We start from the raw sequence: 21,414 nt of genomic DNA, 5'->3' as shown, positions 1-21,414 counted from the left end.
GTGACTCATTAACATATGCAAAGAGACTTAATCTCTCTCGTGATTAATGAAACCCAAATTAAAACAATTAAAATTCTTTTTTTTTTTTTCAAATAAGATAGAGCAAAATTCAAAAGAGCATTCCGATGTCCTGGGTTGGTGAGGGTGTGGGGAAGGAAACACCCATATCTGACTGGATTGGAGGTCCTGCACTTGTGGAGGGTGATATAGAACAGCTACCAAAATTAAAAACGCATCCCCCCAACCCAGTGAAATCATGTGTAGAAAGCTATTCATTATGGAAACAAAAGTTGGGAACAACGTCAATGACCCTGTGACTGCAAATCGGTAACTCTGGTATCGCCCGTGACTTAGGCTTACATAAATACGCCGGGGGCTTCTACAGCAAAGGACAATTTGGACCCTTTGCAGGAAGAGCACGCATTTAAAAAGGGGGTGATAATTATTCCTTGCACTTGAATAAACGTGTACTGTTTTGGTCACCGAAGGATACAAAACCCACAAAATGTAATAAAAAAGATTAGGTATCAGAGATTAAATGCATTAATCATGCAATCTTAGCGTAAGGACGAAAACAGGGATCTGCTCAGAAATGATTACGATGTAATTATAAGAGCTGGAACAATTATTTTAAGTGCTTGCAGGTGGTACAGAAAACCAACTACCAGCTTGTAATTATGGAGGAAACTGAATAGATAGATGCAGCTTTATTTAAAAAAAAATTTTTTTTTAACATTTAACATTTTTGAGAGTGAGAGAGACAGAGCAGGAGTGGGGGAGGGGCAGAGAGAGAGGGAGACCCAGAATCCGAAGCAGGCTCCAGGCCCGCTGTGTGTCAGCACAGAGCCCGACGCGGGGCTCGAACTCACGGACCGTGAGATCATGACCTGAGCCGAAGTCGGACGCTTAACCGACTGAGCCACCCAGGCGCCCCGACAGAGGCAGCTTTTTTTTTTTTTAATTTTTTTTCAACGTTTTTTATTTATTTTTGGGACAGAGAGAGACAGAGCATGAACGGGGGAGGGGCAGAGAGAGAGGGAGACCCAGAATCCGAAGCGGGCTCCAGGCTCCGAGCTGGCAGCACAGAGCCTGATGCGGGGCTTCAACCCACGGACCGCGAGATCGTGACCTGGCTGAAGTCGGACGCTCAACCGACTGCGCCACCCAGGCGCCCCAACAGAGGCAGCTTTAAAATGTTCGCTACATCCATACTCCTTTGCCCATGAAGATACAAAAATATTTTCAGACGGTGGAAAGGAAACTTGGAATGTAGACAGGAAACCGAGTCATTAAAACTCATGGCAGTAGGGGCGGGGCGCCTTTAGAAATCACCTTGCTCTGTCCAGTGCTAAAATACCTTTGAGGGTTGCAACCTCAGACTTCCTGGCCAGTGCCTGGGGAGCCGTATTCTGGGATCTGACAGGCAAGGGGCTGCTATACTGAGCCACCGCAAGGACCTGAACCAACCGACCGAGCCACCTGGGGCCCCTCTAAGTTAATATTTTACAGAAGAGCCCGCGTTGTGGCCTTTGGTCCTGATGTATTTGGTATCCCATGTCGTGAATGGGATAAAACGCCCCAACGCTTGAGATGCACGCGTCATGAAGCAGCTCGAGGCGCAGTTTGGAGTCGTTAACTTAGCGCGGAAATTTATGGCATCAGACTCCTGGGTTTGTTTTTTTCTGGTGTTTGTTTTGTTTTTGTAGTTTGCAGAATGCGCCCTGCCATCTGCAGGTGTCTTTCTGCGGGCAAATCCGTGCCATTTTAAGGAATGAGATTCTGCGAATGTGACCAAGAGAAAAAACCGAGCCCGTAATTCTGAGAGGGGAATCCCAGCAATTTTCTGGTGCTCTGTGACCTTTAAATAAATTGCAGCCCGGAGCTAGGGTTTGTTTTTTCTACCTTGCAACCACGGTTCTAAAAAAAAATATTCTAACAACCATAATGATGTGCTTTAGAAACAGACTATACCTGTTCTCAGAAGGGGGTGGAAACTGGGCAGGAAAAAGATCGAGTGGATGCTTCTGATACAGGATCGGTTTAAATGAAATCAACATCATTTTGTTTGCTATTTTCCTCTTTAAAAACTACACTCGACCAGCCCCATACTAGGCCCTTGTGTTTGTGACGGTGCTGTTATAGCTGTCCAGTGTTTTCCGGAAAACTCCAATCACGTGGGAACCAGCTTCACCTTTTTGTTTTTGCCAAAGCCGTGTAAAACCTACTATTTATTTGCTTATTTTCACTAAATTGACCCCATTTCTTTTTTTAATGTTTATTCGTTCTTTCTTTCTTTCTCTTTCTTTTCCTTCCTTCCTTCCTTCCTTCCTTCCTTCCTTCCTCTCTCTCTCTCTCTTTCTCTCTTTCTCTCTCTCTTTCTTTCTTTTTGAGAGAGAGGGAGACACAGAATCTGAAGCAGGCTCCAGGCTCTGAGCTGCCAGCAGAGAGCCCGACGTGGGGCTTGAACTCACGAACCATGAGGTCATGACCTGAGCCGAAGTCGGACACTTCGAATGAGCCACTGAGATGCCCCTAAATTGACCCAATTTCTTATATGAGTAAATGTACTGATTACACTTTATATCCCTACCAAGTAATTCCATTGCCTGACTTTCTCTTTGATGAGATTAGAAGGCCCGAAAGAGAAGTGAACAGGAAACAACACTATGTTGTATAACGCCTTGTCTCTTTTCTTCCCGTAAGGATCTAGCGACCCCCTATCGAGGCCCCCATGTTGCACTGCTCCAGGAGCCACAGACTGCAATGCAAATGGCATCCCTTAGAGTTTTGCAGTGCACAGCCTGACCAACCATAAACGTCCCTCACTTAGGAAAACAGTGACAGAGCCCCAAAAGGCTTTACAGAGGGAACGGATAGCTTAGCATGTCATGGAAGAGAAAAAGGATCGTATCGCATTAAGCCAGCATCCCTTGGAACACATTTGCTGGGTCTGTCATTTGGCGTCATCGAAGATGTAAGAAATGTAAGAGAGCAGAAAGAAAACAAGATCTAAGAGTGGAGGTTGTGAATTCTGATTTCCAGGTCTCTGCAAAGCAAATGTCCTGGGGTGAGTATGTAGTGAGTAGACCTACTTCGTCACTAAGATCCCTGTAATCCTAAGGACTCCCTATTCTCCATAAATGCACTTACTTTATTTTAAAGCAGCATTTCCACCCCCCTCATATCTTTTCATATTAAGTTTGCCAGCTCATTCAAAACACTGAAAAAATAATTTGACATTTTCCTCAAACTGAGGCCCCTTCCTGGGTGCAGCCATTTCTATCATGACGCACTTACGTGAGAGCCACGGATTGTGGCCCCACTTGGTGGGCTTCGTGTTTGTTTGGCTTCAGTCTATTTTTCCAGTTGTAAGTAGGCCGATGGGACTTCTCTGCCTTGGTGAGCTTCCTAACAAAATGGTCAGAGGAACCCAGCCTTTCGTAAGCTTACCACTACGGCCTTTTAATTTGTGATTTCACCATGTAACGGCTTCATACAAACCTCCAGAGTGCTTGCCTTAACTGGTCACGAGTGCAGCTTGGATGTCGGGATTTTTAAAAGCTGACCAGGTTAGTCAAAGGTGCATCTGAGAGCGAGAACCGCTGCATCAGATAAGTGCTTCAAACTTTAATGTGCATGAGTCACCTGGGAATCTTGCTAAAACGTAGATGCTGATTTGGTGCAGCTGAGGTGGGGGCCTGGGATTCTGCATTTCTTTTTTTTTTTTTAAGAATTTTAAAAATGTTTTTATATTTTAGAGAGAGACAGAGATAGCAGGGGAGGGGCAGAGAAAGAGGGAGACACAGAATCCGAAGCAGGCTCCAGGCTCCGAGCTGTCAGCACAGAGCCCGAACCGGGGCTTGAACCCACGAACTGTGAGATCATGACCTGAGCCAAAGTCGGACGCTTAACTGGCTGAGCCCCCCAGGTGCCCCAGATTCTGCATTTCTAACAAGTTTCCAGGGAAATACGTGGCTGGTGGAGGACCACACTTTCTAAGGCTCTAGATGAATCGATCTACTTCTAAGTGTCCTTTTTCTCAAACCAGGACTAATTAGCTCTCACTTTCCCTCTTGTCCTGTCCGTTACCTACGGAGACTCGGGCAGCACACGACTTACAGGCGGTGATGGTAGTTTTGTGTATATACTGTCGTTTCTGAATGTTTGACAGCGAAGATTCGTGTGGAAATAGAGTAAGAAAGGTCATCTGAAAGAAAGCAAAAGGCTCCCCCCAAAGTAGGGGGCAAATTGCTGATATAGGGGCTCACTTAGAACCCCAGAGTTGGTACAAAGAGGATTTGAAGCTGAGGACGTTTGGGATGCATCAGATATAGAAAGAAATCTTCTTGGAATTTCCTTTATCTGACTAAAAGTAGGAATTTCTGGGAAATGAGACTGCCATTCTCTCTTCTGGGCGGCTTTTACTTCCAGGAAGGAGACTGAGAGTAAACTTACTACAAGTGCTCTCTCCAGGGGACTTTTACGGCCTTGAAGAAGACAGAAAGACCATTCATATTTGTATGAACAAGCATTATCACACTTTCTTATCTCCTGTTTTTTTTTTTCTTTTAGAAACCCACTTGTTATTCCTATAGAGGCCTTTTCTCTACTATGTAAGGTATTTAAGCATCTGGCTTCAGCCATTTATTGAGTGTTTCTCTTGTAAGCCCCGGAATGCATACGAATACATTTCTTCTCCTGTTAATCTGCTTTTTATCAGTTTAATTTGCAGGCCCCTGTGGAGAGAACATAAGAGAATAGAGGAAAAGGTCTTCCTCTCTGACACTACGCCACTGGAGGCTGCTATTAAGTAACCTCCCCTTATCTGGGTCTTTCTCTGTTCCCTATTCAGCCTGCCACCCCCATTCTCTCTCATTTACCTAAAAGAAAAAAAGAAATCAAATCTTGTTATCTAAATAAGCCTTCTGCCTCATAGGTCATAAGCTGTTTTCTGTCCCTTTAATAAAGCTCATGTGGGGCGCCTGGGTGGCGCAGTCGGTTAAGCGTCCGACTTTAGCCAGGTCACGATCTCGCGGTCTGTGAGTTTGAGCCCCGCGTCAGACTCTGGGCTGATGGCTCAGAGCCTGGAGCCTGTTTCCGATTCTGTGTCTCCCTCTCTCTCTGCCCCTCCCCCGCTCATGCTCTGTCTCTCTCTGTCCCAAAAATAAACGTTGGAAAAAAAATTTAATAAAGCTCATGAGACAGACACACATACTCCTTTAAAAGCATTTTCCCAATCATGGAAGTGGCTGACGAGATCCATGCAGTGACCTGTCAACACCAGGGGAGAGCTGTGCCCCAGCGCCAGTGGAAATTCTCTGCGAAAGGGACCTTAGATGACTTAGTGCAACCATGATATCTGGGTTGCAGTAACGTTCCCTACACACATTTTCATCATATCCGTCAAAAAGAATGAGACTGTCCCGCGGAAAGCGTGATTTTTACACAACAAATGAACTCAAACTCTCTGGCCCCTACAACTGTATCTCTCAGACCATAAAGCAGGCACTTTACTAATTAAAGCGCACTGAATGTGAGCTCCTATCGGCCCAAAGTAGCATCTAGAGGCTTTTGAAACTGGTCTCTTGGCAGCCGACTTAGACCACACACGCTCACAACTCATGCACCTGCAGCAGCCTAAGAGCCTGAGCGTTTCAAAGATCCTGTGTTGCCTTGGTCTGCTCTGGCATCTGGAGGAATTTATCTGAGAAATCTCTGTTCTTCTGTGGTCCTGACATAGGTCTTTTCTCAGCTCATATTTTCACTCCTCCTTTTCTTCTTTCGGCATTAGGAATGCTTTCTTTTGTTCAGGTCAGCCCAAGAGGAAAAACCAGCCTGCTGCGTAATCCTGACAACAGTCATAAAAGAGAATTCTTTATAAGTGCCCTTGGCACACAGCACCCCTCATCATGTTATAGGAATCCATGTGCGAGGAACAAAGAGGATTGTTTCGTCTGTAAATTGGCTATTCTGCCAGTGGGGCAATTCTGGCTTTTTTCAAAGCTTTGTAAAGCTTAGAGGCACAAATCCCGGCAAGGAATCACAGTGACGAGAAGGGCACCGAAACTGATAAATACGGGGTACGGGCTGGAGTATGCGTAAAGTAATCAAACACATGATGCTTACATGATGAACAGTTATGGATCAGAAGTTAGGGTTGGGGAGGATTTGGGAGCCTTTACTGGACATTCAAGCGTCATGGCAAATCGTGTCTAACATGATAACGACATTATTGCTGCTTAACTTTTTAAAAGCTTGCTACGTGTCTGTAACCATTTTAACTGCTTTCAGTATATCATCCCATGTAGAATTCTGTGAACTGGGTCTTATAATATCCATTAAAAAATGTTTATTTATTTTGAGACAGAGGGAGAGAACACGAGCAGGGGAGGGGCAGAGAGAGAGGGAGAGAGAATCTCAAGCAGGCGACAGAGAGAGAGAGAACATGAGCAGGGGAGGGGCAGAGAGGGAGGGAGAGAGAGAGTTTCAAGCAGACTCCTTGCTGTCAGCGTGGAGCCCAACATGGGGCTTGATCCCATGAACCGTGAGATCATGACCTGAACCCCAATCAAGAGTTGGACACTTAACTGACTGAGCCACCCAGGTGCCTCTTATGACTCCCATTTTATTCACGAGGAAACTGAGGAAACATGTCTATGTTTAACCTGCTAATGAGAGGCAGTGATAGTGCTGGAACCCAGGCCTCCAGCCACATTGCCTCCACCGTCCTCTTCCTGTTTTTAGCTTGAGGAACATTACACGTTGCTTCGGACACCCACGGGCTCTTATGTGGAGGTGCTGTGGAGATCGCACCCCACTCTTCACCTCATGGTGACAAAGTACAGGCTTGGAGAGGTGATCCAACGGACCCAAGGTCGGGCTGCGTAGAGCAGAGAACAAAGACCTATGGCTCTCCACCACTCGGTGTCATGGGGGCCGTGAAGTTCCTCCCAATTAATTTTGCAGCCAAGAGCCGCCCTTTATTGCAGGCCTGTGCTTTCAAATTACATGTCTGGGCAGCTGCAGGAGTGAGACTAAATCCACAGGGTTTTGCAAGCTTACACGCACCCCTTGGGACCTGGAAGGCTACGGGATTATGCACATAGATACACGGTCGGGAGAGGGATCTCTGTGTTGCTTTAGGTAAAGCTTGCCCCCTGGCCTTGGACTGTGGGGCTGCAGTGACTCATAAAGGCGTAAGTAGGGGAAGTGACGCATCGGGTCATCTGACAGTCACCTCGCAGACCTCGGTTTAGGCATCTCCTAATTCCACTTAAATGAGTCAATAGTTCCCACGTGCCTTACCTTATCTCCTTCTGGCTCTGAGCGAGGCTGACAGTGGTAACTTTTGCACACATGGTTATGTGCTAAGCACTCCTGGGCTCACTCATTCCTTCACACTCTTAATCCTCCAACAACCTCACCAGCGAGGTTCTGTTATAACCCCATTTTGCAGATGAAGAAACCGAGGTTTAAGGAAATAAAGCAACCTGGCCAAGCCTGCCTTACCTGAATCCAAGTGGTCTAAGTGCCAGGGGTCGGTGGCAGACGACATGGGTGAGAGGGTCAGCGGGGAGGCCCCACAGTTGGACTCCACCAGCTCGCCCTGAATGTGGACGTGAGCGGAGGCGTTGGTCTGCCTCAAGGCCGCCTTGAGAGGTGCAATCTGGTTGAACTGGACTCTGGAGAGGCAGCCGGTGAATCCTGGGGTGTTGTATTTGTGAATCTCTTGGTCAATCTTCCCTGTTTCTAAAAGATAAAGAAAGAGAAAATAAAAATCGTCTCCCACTCACTGTATTCCGGCGGTAAAATATCCTCGCCTTTGATGCCCGTGTCCAAACCTTACTCTCAGGTTTTAGTGCGAGATGTTACATTCTTTCAGATGAAATATTAATGACTCAGGGCAAGGCTCAGGGCTGGAGACTTCGCTGTAAAAGAACCTCTGCATTGCCAGAGATTGTGTAGGGTGAGGAGAATACGACTCTATTTGTTACAATAAAATGCACATATAATTACCTTCTGGATACCTGCGGTATTGTTAGAACTAACAACATTCACGTGGTTCTGATTGATTTTTCTCCTTCTCTTTTCCCTCTTACATATATTGAACAAGGCTCCCTGCTCAGCCCTCCTGGTGAATTATGGTTCTGTTTTGTACCTCTTTCTTATTTTCTTCTTCTTCAGAATCCTTTATTAAAAAAAAAAAAAAAAAAAAAAAGAGTTCCCATAGCCTATAGAACGGAGCGTTTTCTTTCTTCAGCGTCCAATTCCCTCGGAATTCTGAGGTTTATAGAAACCCAGCTAGTATCCGATGGATGTTTTGGAAGTCAGGAAACTTTCCCGACTCAAGTCACAAATAAACACACGCACTTAAGAATCGCTACCTTCCCCCGCTCTGTGTGCTTAACGTCTTCCTAAAGTAACATTCAAATCAGAGGGGAATCGAGCAGAGGCATTTCCAATGTACTGTTTCAATTAATGTAACCACACGTTGTCTTACCAGTTAGATCAGTAAAAGCAATGTCTCTTCCACCCTCTGCCCTGAGTTTTACAATCTGTGTAGCAGACTGGGAACTTGTTAGAAATGCCGGGTGGTGGGGGGGGGGGGCTGGCAATCTGGGCTTTCACAAGCCCTCCAGGTGCCTCTGCAGCCCGCTAAGGCTTGAGAACCATGGGCACAGACACTGATGGCATAGCGTGACCAACCCAGGTGGTGGGCAAATGCACCCTCAGAGAAGAACAGAGCAACTTGTGTTCCGGACGGGATGTTATGCCAACCCGCCGACTGTCTTTTACCACCAGGAACAAGGATGTGAGACATTTACCCTTCCGGTGGAGCTGTGAAAAACACCGACTTGGGGAAACAGAAGGCCACCTACTTCTTTAAAAAGTTGAATTTGGAGCAGGTGATGTCTCTTACTGGGGAAGGAACCCAGGTGAAGCAGTCTTGTATAAACATTTACTTCCCGTCAATGAAAGAATAAATCAGTAGAGAAGGGAGCTTCTAGGCGCTGGAGGCAGAAGGGGATGTACTGATTAGTCATCATGTTAAGGAATCGGTTCAAGGGCTGACCTGTCCTGGTCCAATGGAGAGTGGTACTTCCAAAAGGGGCTTACTTAGACAAGTCCGTAAAGAGATTTTAATGAACCGTTCTCCATATTTTCCTCCTGCAGTCAATTTCAGCCTGTGATTCTGAGCTAGACCATGATTCAATTAGCAGGGGGAGGCAGAAGGTACCTGGGACTGACTGTGAACAAAATTCCCACACTCAGGATGTCTCCTAAGGGTTCCCCTGATGACCAGAAAGAGGCTCTGGTCCCACTGATCCCTCGCTGGCTGTTCTCTTCTTCCTCCTCTGCTTTCTTGTCGATAATTGCAGGCTTATTGGATGGATGAGTTCATTGATTCATTGGATGAATTCATTGGTTGATTCTTTGTCTCCTGGTCTGATATCAGAATTCCTTGTTCTAGGTTCACCAACGTGCCTTCCAGGAAAAGAGCTCGTATATTTGGTTTCTATCCCCTCCTTCTAGTGATCTGCCTCCCTTAAAACACCCCCAGACCAAGGAGACGCAGGGTAACTCTCTGTTCCCAGATTGGAAGGGAGACCTCCGCTCCTTGCTTTCCCAAATTCCTATCTGGCTAACATCTGTGGTCGAGGCACCAGAACAATGGCTGCTTGGTGGTGGAACCCAAGTTCCATCGGTCCCATCTGCTGCTTTTCGTCCATAGATGGAGAATTCATGTTAGCCTGTCCAGCCTTGGAGTAGGGCTTCAGAAGGAAGAATTTGGGGGCTGGTAGCTCCTACCATCTGGTGAGAATTCAATTCAATTCAATTCAATTCAATTCAATTCAATTCATTGCATGTACTCACTGTCTGGCCACAGGAGCAGGAAGACAGAGATAAATACAGAAGTTGACCGTAAGTAGCTCCCAACCTAGCTGGGGAAACATGCAAATAACAAAGCGACACAACTGAACAAATGCTGCATAATAAGAGTTAACGTTTACTGAAACTTTATAACCATATGCTTTATACAAATGCTAGATATTTTATACAAATCAGACATTTAATTCCTAGAACAACTCTATGGAAAAGGGAGCATTACTATCCCTATGGAATGTATGAGAAAACTGAGGCGTACGGGGCTAGGGAGGCAGGCAGACGGGCACCAGAGCCTCTGGGACACTGTGATTTTCTGAGCTGAGAAGCAAACCATGTATTTGGCAAAATTATCAAAGTCTATGGTAAGCCTGGGAAGCCAGTTTACACGGGGCTCTGGATAGCACTTAGGGAGAGGTAACACGAGGGTGGGTTTTGTTTTTGTTTTGTGGTACGGATGCTTTAACAGGAAGTCTACCCCCGAATGCATTTGGAAGTATGCCATACGATGTCGTGAACCCTGGGCGCTGTGCTGGGTGGCAGCTCTCTTGCATTCACGTTGCGTAAGTGAAAATAATGTGCCCTTTGACCAACACCCTGCAGCCCCTTTGGTGACCAGCATTGTACTCTCTCTGCTTCTGGGAGTTTGACTAGTTTAGATTTCCCGATACACGTGGGATCATGTAGTTTGTTCTGTGCCTGGCTTATTTCACTGAGTGTACTGTCCTCCGAGTTCATCCATGTTGTGGCAAAAGGCAGGATTTCCTTCTTTTTGAAGGCTGTAGAGTATTCCACCGTGTCTGTATGCTACACTTTGTTTATCCATTCATCCATCGTTGGACACTTAGATTGTTTTCAAGTTTTTTTTTTTAACATTTATTTATTTTTGAGAGACAGAGAGAGAGAGAGAGAGAGAGAGAGAGAGAGAGAGAGAGAGACAGAGCACAAGCAGTGGGAGGGGCAGAGAGAGAGACACACACACACACACAGAATCTGAAACAGGCTCCAGGCTCTGAGCTGTCAGCACAGAGCCCAACACGGGGCTCGAACCCACAAACTGTGAGATCATGATCTGAGCCGAAGTCGGATGCTTAACCGACTGAGCCACCCAGGCACCCCACCTGGTTTTCGAGTTATTGTTACGGTAAACAATGCTGCAACGAACACAGGAGTGCAGATATCTCTTCGTGATCCTGATTTCTCTCAGGTATATACACACACCGGAAGCGAGACTACTGGATCACAGGGTCGTTGTTCTCCTTCTAGGTTTTGAGGAACCGCCATGGCGGTGGCACCATTCTACGTTCCCGCCAATGTCTCCACACCTTCACCAACGCTTGTCTCGTTTAGAAGTAGGTTTTGAGAATAAAAGGAAAGAGAACTCCAGGTCGAGTGTGTCAGGGGGGTTAGCTATGTTCTGGTACTGGTGGGAGCGTGATGCGCTCAGAGCTCAGGGCCATATTGAGAAGAGCCTTGAATGCCATGTGAAGATGCCCGTATTTAAGGTGGAGACTCCGTGGTTGAAGCTGCCGAGGACCGTGATGGGAACAGTGTTAGAAAGGTGGTTCTAGTGGCAGTGTAGTGCGTGCACTGAGCAAGTAAGCGGTCGTGTGAGCCCCCCAGGGCTGCAAACTCCTAAGACAGGCATCCTTCTCTTTGCCGTTGGGGGGCTGAGACAGGGTCAGGCCGTGGATGTGGGTAAGCGCCTCGTCTGTCACCAGCGCTCTCTTGCCCTTTGCTAAGCCGTGAGATCATCTGTAGTGAATCAGTTTTGATTCTGTTGCCTCTGCTGGAGATGTGGGTAATGAACTTCTGACTCAAGCTTTACTTCACAGAGTCCCACACAGCTCACATGGCTTTCTGAACTTGACGTAGGGCGAGCTTCCCTATCACACACGGAAAATGAGCGCTTTCAAAGCCATATCTGCCTGAAGGCTCCCAGTTTAACAGGGGGTGCCCATTTCTTTTTTTTTTTTTTTTTGAGAGAGCGAGAGGGAGCATGAGCGGGGGGAGGGGCAGAGAGAGAGGGAGAGAGAGAATCCCAAGCAGCCTCCCCGCTGTCAGCACGGAGCCCGATGCGGGGCTCGAACTCACGAACCATGAGATCATGACCTGAGTCGAAGCCGGACGCTTACGGACTGAGCCACCCAGGGGCCCCGGGGTCCCCATTTCTTAAAGACGGGTCCTCTCCTGAATGTCTCGCTCTGAGATAACAGACACAAGGCAGATGGCCAGAGAGGGTCCCAGGAAGGGGGTGTAGGTGGTGGATCAGGGACCCCCGGACGGTGGGAAGGAGCTGTGAGCGGCCAGCGAACGCGTCAGCGGGGTGGGCGCAGGGTGGGGGCTGGGCTGCAAGCACGAGGCCTGGGGGGTGAACTGGGGCTTTCTCCTCTCCTCAGCGCTCCTGCACTCTGCTGGCTCACTCCTGTGGCTTTTCCTCTTCCCAGGTTTGCTCCCTTTCGGGGAAAATCCCCAGTGTTTCAACCGTTTTCCTTGCCCGAAAGGCGACTGGGTCACAGAAGCAAGAGTTCGGACGCTCAGGAGAGCAGCACCAACATTTCCAAGTCGGATGGCGTTCCAAGTCTAGTTGAGGTCGGCTGAGACCCATTCCGCTCTGGAGTCTTCAGGTTCAGGAGGTTCCCACTCTGGGCCGCGGGATAATTGTAACATGAACAGTTGGTACTGTGGGCCCGAAATGGCACACACGTGAGGTACTGTGTTGAGCATGTTGTGCGGTCTCCCAACAACCCTCGGAGCGAGATTATCCCCTCTTCCCAGACGAGGAAACTGAGGCATCGAGAAGTTAAGGCTTTGCTAACGAATGAACATGTACGTTTCAAATACAGAGAAGTCAGATATTTTATTCTCAATTTCGCTCTCTCTCAAAAAAAAAAAAAAAACAAAAAGACCATATCATGTTGTTTTTATATTTACTTGGATTTTGGCATTTCTAGTCAGGGACTCTATAAATTGTGAAAGTGAAGTTAAAAAAAAATTTTTTTTTAACGGCTATTAGAGACCGTTCTAAGACCATGTTTCGTTAGCAACTTAGCCAGTAATAAAGTTTTAAAAAATGCAATGAACTGATGTCAAAACGTTGCCAGCATCAATGAAGGCACCGGTAAGTCCTGTAGATGCTTCTCTGGGATAAAAATCCATCTTTCTTAAGAGCATCTAACACATGATAGTAAAGCTATTAATGCTTTGGTGTGTTTGAGCTCATTACAAGTGAATTACGTTCATCTGTAAAACTGACTGAACGGGTCGCACGCTGAGTCATATATCACAGCTCGATTCCCCGTAAGAAACTACTCTCCCCATGGAGTCTTCTCGGCCAAGGCATCAAGGCGGTGGGGGGGGGGGGGGAGGACACCTGCTTTAAAGAATGCAAATCATAGAAATGCAGTACAGGCACTTCTGAAGTTATGCCCTCAAGCTGTAATTAGTACTTTAATATCTTACATTAATGATTGGGTTAATGATATCTTTGCTTGAATATCTTACATTAATGATGTGGCTTATTGAAAATAGCCCACTAAAAACATGACCCAATTCCAGATAAAACCTTATGATGAAAGGAGCACGAGGCAGCGAGGACACGTGCCAGCTTGATGGTGGCATTACGTGCCTCCCGGCTTCCCGTCTTCAGCTGCTGAATACCAAACGGTGTGGCGAGAGAGGAGAGGGGGACGGGGCACCGGAACCAGCCACAGCCGGCCCCTCTCCTCTGATGGCAGGACCGTGAGGGGACCTCGCGGACGCCTGTGGACACGGCCTCCGTGACTGGACATCCAGATGCCAACTCCTCCAGTGACAGCTCTCATCTTCCTTAGAGACTAAACTCATCTGTCTATTCTTGTGTGCCCATGGGGTCCTATTCATCAGCTGCGTTTTGTTCTGTTTTACACTTTCTAGAATTTCCTCTCGATATTCTTTTTGGTGGGGGTAAGGATGGGATGTGACGAACTACCCCTGTGAAACTCAATGTGTTTTTACTTTGTATGAAAGAGGGCCAAAAGATGTTAGAATGTCGGTGAGACCCGGTTTAAAGCTTTTTTTAAAAAAATGTTTTATTTAGTTTTGAGAGAGAGACAGAGCGCGAGTGGGGGTGGGGCGGAGAGAAGGAGACGCAGAATCTGAAGCAGGCTCCAGGCTCTGAGCTGTCAGCACAGACCTGGATGCGGGGCTCGAACCCATGACCCGTGAGATTATGACCTGAGCCAAAGTTGGATGCTTAACTGAGCCACTCAGGTGCCCTCCTCGAATGAAAACTTTTGATGAGGGGTCTCTTGTGTGCCCGTCACTGTGTTAGGGACTGGAGAGTCGACTTTTCAGAATCTGTGGGAGGGACAGAGAGGGCAGACCCGGGTGCCAGCTCACGGAGCTAACCTTTGCTCTCCAGAGACTCAGGTGCAGCTGGCCATGGGGCACTGTCCCCTCTATTCCCTCCCTCTGCTCCTGGGGGAATTTTCCCACGGGTGGCACTGGGGGGTGCCCTTAGGTCATTCAAGGGCTGGATATTAAGTAACATGCGATCATAGGGCGAGGAATATGTTCTTCCCATTCTCTTTTCATCCTTCAAAAAGAGGGTGTCAGGTTGGGACTGGAGTATCTTTTCCAGCACTCCAATACTTGCTAGTTTCTCTTTTCATTTTATTTTATTTTATTTTATTTTATTTTATCTTATTTTATTTTTTAAAACAAGTTTTTTTTTTTTAAGTTTATTTATTTTTGAGAGAGAGAAAGCAGGGAGGGGCAGAAAGAAAGGGAGAGACTCCCAGACAGGTTCTGCACCATCGGCGTGGAGCCTGATGTGGGGCTTGAACCTGGGAACCAGGAGATCATGACCTGAGCCAAAACCAAGAGTCAGACACTTAACCAGCTAAGTGCCCCAGCTAGTTTCTCTTTTTAACAGCAGGCCTCAGACCTGAACGCTCCCGCAGACAACAGGGCTGAATTTCCTAACATTTCCAGAGTGTTGTATTTTTTTTTAAATGTTTATTTATTTTTGAGAGTGTGAGTGGGGGAGGGCCAGAGAGAGGGAGACACAGAATCGGAAGCGGGCTCCAGGCTCTGAGCTGTCAGCACGGAGCCCGACGCGGGGCTCGAACTCATGGACCTGAGCTGAAGTTGGATGCCCAACCGACTGAGCCACCCAAGTGCCCCCAGAGTGTTGTATTTTTACCACTGCTGTATCATAGTGATACTCATATTTCGCTGTATGGTTGAATTGCAAAATTTCCTCATAACATGTTCTCCTTTGAACATAAATTTGTTTAGGTGAAAAGGGGGAGTTCATTCAAAGAACAATGTTAAATAAATAACATAAAGAAGGTAACCGGACGTGGCAAAATTGTAAGCAGAGAAGGCAAAACATTGTGCCATTGGCTCTCAAATTACTGTTCTTAGGGGAATATTCTGAGGAGGAACTTGGTGTTCCTCCAAACCCCTTGATATTTGGCCTTTAGCACCTCTGTTCTACTCACATGAAATTCCTTTCTCTTCCTCTCTCCACACCTAGTACCTGTGATCACCCGCCACTTTAGGACATCAGAGGTCTCCAGTCTCTAAAGAAGAGAGCTCCAGATGGTTTCTTCGGCTACCTGGCCCCTGTGTGTTCTTTCCCCGTCCAGACGGGCCACAAACCTGAATTTGTGTCTCTACTAGATTTACGGTTTCCTTGAGAGCAGATCCCGAAAGTTGGCTATCTTTGTGTTCTGCAAGATGTCTAAAATTCCCTCTTGTTCAGAGAGATCAGCCAGGGACGGCACGCATGACGATAACTGTGACTGTATATCAAGACAGTCTGTCATCCACACTTTGGTCGTGCGGGATGGCAGCAAACACCGTGGAAATTCGGTTACGGCAAAGTTCATTGTGGGCCAACGTTTATCAGCTTCGTGGGGTCAACAGGTGTGGAATGTGGCTTTGAGAGAGGAAGGGGAAGTAGGAAATGTAGATCCCATACAGCTTTATATTTATATACATGTTTTCTATTTGTATTTACATGTATATCTACATATATAATGTTTATTTACTTTTGAGAGGGGAAAGAGGCAGAGAGAGGAGACGCACAATCTAAAGCAGGCTCCAGGCTCCCAGCTGTCAGCACAGAGCCCGACGTGGGGCTCGAACCCACAAACCGCGAGATCATGACCTGAGCTGAAGTGGGAGGCTTAATCGACGGGGCCACCCAGGCACGCCATATATATTTACATATATAAAGGTCTTTATAAATGAACAGACTCTATGTTTATATATTTATATGCATTTGTTTCCAGAAGTACTTTCACTGGGAAATCTATCTCACTGAAAATGCACTCATCTTTGAAAATTTAGTTGTGTTGCTCTTACAGTGACGCTCATCTATGAAGGCTGAACATCCATTACTCTCTACACCCTCCTCCAGCCTCAAGCGTGGAGTAGCGGTTATATGGAATAAGCAGGGAGCGGGTTTGAAATCACCGCCTGAGTGAAGGTTTAAATAATTCTTGGAATATCAGCCTGAAACGAGAAGGCTGAGTAGTCACCTGATACACACTTGGAAACATGAGCTGGGCTGACAGGCACCCTAAATGGTGACTCTGGGGGTTAGGGCTGAGCATCCGGGTCTCAACTGACAGAGAGCTGGACGCAGTTGATCAGATTGGATACAACTTTCCCATTTGGTCATAGCTGCACGGACGGGAGCCTGAATGGCTCAGGGGGATAAATAAATGGGAAATAACCACAACTATAAGAAACTTCAAAAAAGAGGGGGAAGAAAGCAACAAAAAAAGCTAAGAGTGTCAATCTAAGAAAGCAAAATACAACCACATAAACCTCATTCCTCCATTCTAACACCATCGGATGATAAACCTTAGACAGGGCGCTGAAATGTTAGATTCTTACAGGCTAAATTTTTTGATCGGTGACATCTTGCTGACCAGCTGCCTTTCCAAAGGTGCACAGACAGCTAGAATTAAATCCGTACACATAACTGATGTATAGAATTCTATACTATGACGCTTTATTAGTCCCTGAAAGACACTAATGAAATTTCGCTGTATTTATTATATGCTTTTCTCTCTTATGGAGGAAGGAGGGACTAAAATATGCAGGTGTAATTTAAATAGCTCTTGACCTGTGACAAATGTAACTCAGTTACAAAGAGGCCATCTGCTGGGAGAAGCAGAATTTTTTCCTCCTACACTGCAAATCTTTTTCTAAGGCTTAATAAAACAAAACTAGATTCTTTTCAGAAACAGTAATAAAAAGAAATATCTTAACGTGAAGATGTGAGCTACTACGTTATTTTGCGAAAAGATGAAGTATTACATTTTTGTTTGTATAAACTTATTACAGTCCTTGAACTTTTGGGGGACATACACATAGGTTGAAATTATCATTCCCTATCCTAAATTCTTTAAAAAAAATTTTTTTTTAAACATTGACTTATTATGGAGAGACAGAGAGAGACAAGCAGGGGAAGGGCAGAGAGAGAGGGAGACACAGAATCCGAAGCAGGCTCCAGGCTCTGAGCTGTCAGCACAGAGCCTGATGTGGGACTCAAACTCACGAACCGTGAGATCATGACCTGAGCTGAAGTGGGATGCTTAGCCGACTGAGCCACCCAGGAGCCCCTCCCTATCCTAAATTCTAATCTGAGAACTACAAACTTATGATCGCTGGTTAATATAAGCCAGTTGTGATTATAAAACAAAGAGAAGATAGGCTCCCTGAGCTGTTTCCAAAATAGCAGACATTTGGCATCATCTAAAAGATAAATTTTCCACTTTCTCCTGAATGTTTCAAGTTGTCAGACGTGAGACAGAAAGCCTGGTGCCCCTTTCCTGCAGCCTGGGGTGCCCTGCTGCACAGCATGACTTTTCAGGGCTAAGAATAACAGGCTTTGCTGAAAGTAACAAGACCTTTCAGAAAAATGGATGTACCTGTCAGTCAAACCACAGAGCAGGGTGCTGGGGCTTCATTAGAAGGGCAGGTCTGATTTTCACCTCTCAAAATCTTAGTAAATATAAGCGATGTGGCTTAGCTATTTGCTACTGGAGAACAGAACACTAACGTGTTTCCCATGAGTTGGAAACGAACAGACGTGCTTCTTACTCTCCGGGTTTTATTCCACTTTTCCTTTTGGATTTTAAGTTGTGAGCAGCAGAAATAGAATCCTACGTACAACGTTACCAAACTGAAATGTCGTACAAGAAATAGAATTCTACGTACAACGTTACCAAACTGAAATGTCGTACAGAAAAATAATTTCTTCCGTGTGTGCTCTGCTTCTGTTAAACCTTTTTTTTTTTTTTTAAGGCTTTGGAAAGCCCTATTACACTAACCAACACCATAAGGAGAGTGAGTTTTAGCTTCTACCTTTTCCTGAATTCCTCTCCAAACCACTGAAGAGTATTCCAGCCAAGACCAGCCCAGGGCCATTGGAAGCTTGGGGAGCAGGGGAGTTGGGGGCAATGGGGAAAGGAGGAGGGAAGGCTGTGAGGCATCTGTGTCACAAGCAGCCTAAGTGGAGGCTAGGAAAAGTGTGTTAACGAATCTGTGTATTTCCAGATTATGTCAAATAGAATGATTCCGCAAAACAAAAAGTGGTTTCTTTCCTTTGTTCTCACTGGTATTGTAATTCCTACCCAGGGGGCGTCTAAAGCTGTCTTAGCCCAGGAGGAAAAAAAAAAATCCTGTGAGGGCTAAGATTGCACGAAAGCCTGACCATCAAAGCATTAGGAAATGGACATTGAGGTAGGGGTCGAAGGTAATGGTCTTCCCAGGGCAATTAGACCTGTCACGTGGACACACACAGAAAGAGGAGGGGAGAGCTGTTGCCAGAAAGCGTATGGGGGGGGGGGGCGCGTTACCTCCATTTGCTCTCCAGGTTACGTAATTAACATAGGAAAGAATTCTAATGTTGGGACCTTGACGTAGGAAATTACTTCGGAGGACAATTCTTTTTTTTTTTTTTTTTAAATTTTTTTAAATGTTTATTTTTGACAGAGAGAGAGACAGACAGACAGAGAACAAGCAGGGGAGGGGCAGTGAGAGAGGGAGACACAGAATCCGCAGCAGGTTCCAGGCTCTGAGCTGTCAGCACAGAGCCCGATGTGGGGCTCGAACCCACGAACCGTGAGATCATGACCTGAGCCGAAGTCAGATGCTCAAGTGACTGAGCCACCCAGGCGCCCCGAGGACTAGGGTATTCTCATTACAAGTGACTTAGGAGTTAAGAGTGAGATGTGGTTGAGTCAAGGAAAAACTGGCGTGTAGACACTAACCCAGAAGGTGGTTTCTGACACCATGTCTTCCAGGGCTCGAGTTAAGCCCAGAGACGTGTTCCGTTCAGGACACAGAGGGTGTGAACAGCAGACGGGTCACCACTCTGGAAACTCGGTCTCCTGCCCCAACTTTCACAGGGGCCACTGCAACCGAAGACCTCCCCTCTTGGGAATGGCTCGTTACTCCCCAGGGCGCTGGTCTGAGTATTCAAAGCCCAGAAGATAAAAGTAAAAGGTAAAAAGAGATCAAAACAAAAAAAAGCAAAAGGAATCCGTCTCCAATTTACCTAAATCCAGCGACTTCTACGACTCAGGTGGGGTTTCAGGCCTGCTGATTTTCATTTTCCTTTTAACGAAGGACCGGGGACGCTTCCCAGGACGTTTGCTCTGGCGGGGGGCGGGGTGGGGGGCACCTTTTCAGCTCTGTGTTGGCTGAATGTTTATTTTCCCCGGCTGGGCACACCTGTTAGTCCCATTACCTCCACTATTCTAGCTGCCGGCTCGAGTCAACCCCTTCCCTCTCGCCTTCAGAAGGTGCAAATTACGGCGGCTGCGGCACCTTGAAGAAAATGCATTTTCTCAGCACTGCTCCTCGTTTGCTCTTGCTCTACCGCTGTGGGCTTTGTTTCAGAGAGGAGGAGGGCTTAAAATATTCCACGGGGCAACTGCGTTAACCTCTCATCTGAAATATGTTATTGTGAATCCTGGGCATCCTGGAAAATGAATCTGCGTGGAGAAGACTTTTTTTTTTAATTTTTTTAAATGTTTATTTATTTTTGACAGAGAGAGAGAGAGAGAGAGAGAGAGAGAGAGACAGAGCATGAGCAGGGGAGGGGCAGAGAGAGAGGGAGACACAGAATCCGAAGCAGGCTTCAGGCTCCGAGCTGTCAGCACCGAGCCCGACGCGGGGCTCGAACTCACAGACCGTGAGATCATGACCTGAGCTGAAACCAAGGGCCAGACCCTTAACTGACTGAGCCACCCAGGCGCCCCTTTTCTTCTGATTTTAAAAGAAACTGAAACATTTTTAGGGGTCTCCAGAAGCACCTTGGGCCCAGGAGTGCGGGCTACTGAGCTGAATGGATGTGTTAGCTCCTAAAGAACGTATCTGATGACTTTTGTTGATGGCTTGGAGCTTGACTGGGAACAGTTTTATCATGCTATGGAGAGAGCTAGGAGGTAGCCCTGGATTTTTCATTTTTGAGTAAGGGTCTGAAGCCACCTTTTTTTTTGGTCATTTGCCTCTGTTTATAGAGGTGGAGTAAAACCCATCACGCAGCTGCCCTCCTGCCCGGGGCAACCACAAACCACAAACCACTTGATGTTCTCTCCCTCCTAAAAATCATCTTTTTTTTTTAAAAGTGTATTTATTTTGAGAGAGACAGAGACAGCACAAGTGGGGGAGGGGCAGAGAGAGAGGGAGAGAGAGAGTCCCAAGCAGGCTCTGCACTGTCAGACGTGGGGCTCGAACCAACGAACTGCGAGATCATGACCTGAGCCTAAACCAAGAGCGGGACGTTTAACTGACTGAACCACCCAGGCGCCTCTGAAAATCATCTTTATCTGTACAGGGTGAGCTCCAGAACCAGTGTAGCCACGAGCAAAAACATTCTTCCGTTTCCACGGGGAATGTCTAGTGCTCTGAAATGCAATTTCACTAGAATAATTAGATCCGGGAAAGGGATAGAGTGAGGTGTGTGTGTGTGCGTGTGTGTGTGTGTGTGTGTGTGTGTGTGTAGATACTGTTTTGAATGAGACAATCAGGGGAGGCCACCGCTGAGATTACGTTTGAGCTCTGAATGTAAAAGGTCACGTACCTATGGAGGGAAATGCATTCTAGGCAGAAGGAACAGTAACCACAAAGGCCCTGAGGAAACACATGTAGGTATGCCCGGGTTTCCTCTGAAAGGTTGACACTCGGGGCTGGGTGGGGGTGGATCCTGCTTGCCCAGGTGTAGACGGGTGGGTGACTTTCAAGCTTCCTCGCTGGCAGCTTTGTATTCGATTTGGCATGTGACCACCGAAGCACCCTCCTGGTGGGGACGGCCACTCATGTGTGCAGGCTGAGGCAGCGGCAGCCCACAAGCATCCTGGGTGCTGGAAGGGGGGGGTGCTGACAGAGGCCTGGGACGGGCACGGGCACTTTAAGACTGGAGGGAAAGAGTGGGACCGCGACCCTTAGTTACCCCGGGCATGACATCCCCCCTCCTCAACTCCTCGGCAGACGTAAGTGCAGTGATCAGAACATACCAGC

At 46.8% G+C, this 21,414-nt stretch overlaps 1 protein-coding gene across 3 annotated transcripts in view; it reads right to left on the bottom strand.

The window, feature by feature from the left end:
* CNTNAP2 (contactin associated protein 2) overlaps positions 1-21,414 on the bottom strand; it is a 1,965,211-nt gene that overhangs the window by 26,181 nt on the left and 1,917,616 nt on the right. For all 3 annotated transcript variants that reach the window (XM_023250688.2, XM_045053284.1, XM_045053283.1), the window contains one exon: positions 7,510-7,749. In XM_023250688.2, the coding sequence (XP_023106456.1) occupies positions 7,510-7,749 (240 nt within the window). The remainder of the gene's footprint in view (positions 1-7,509; positions 7,750-21,414) is intronic.

The sequence above is a fragment of the Felis catus genome, chromosome A2 (assembly GCF_018350175.1).
Source record: "Felis catus isolate Fca126 chromosome A2, F.catus_Fca126_mat1.0, whole genome shotgun sequence".
NCBI classification, from domain to species: domain Eukaryota; kingdom Metazoa; phylum Chordata; class Mammalia; order Carnivora; family Felidae; genus Felis; species Felis catus.
The sequence above is the reverse complement of the archived record's forward strand: the minus strand, read 5'-3'. Positions and strand labels throughout refer to the sequence as shown.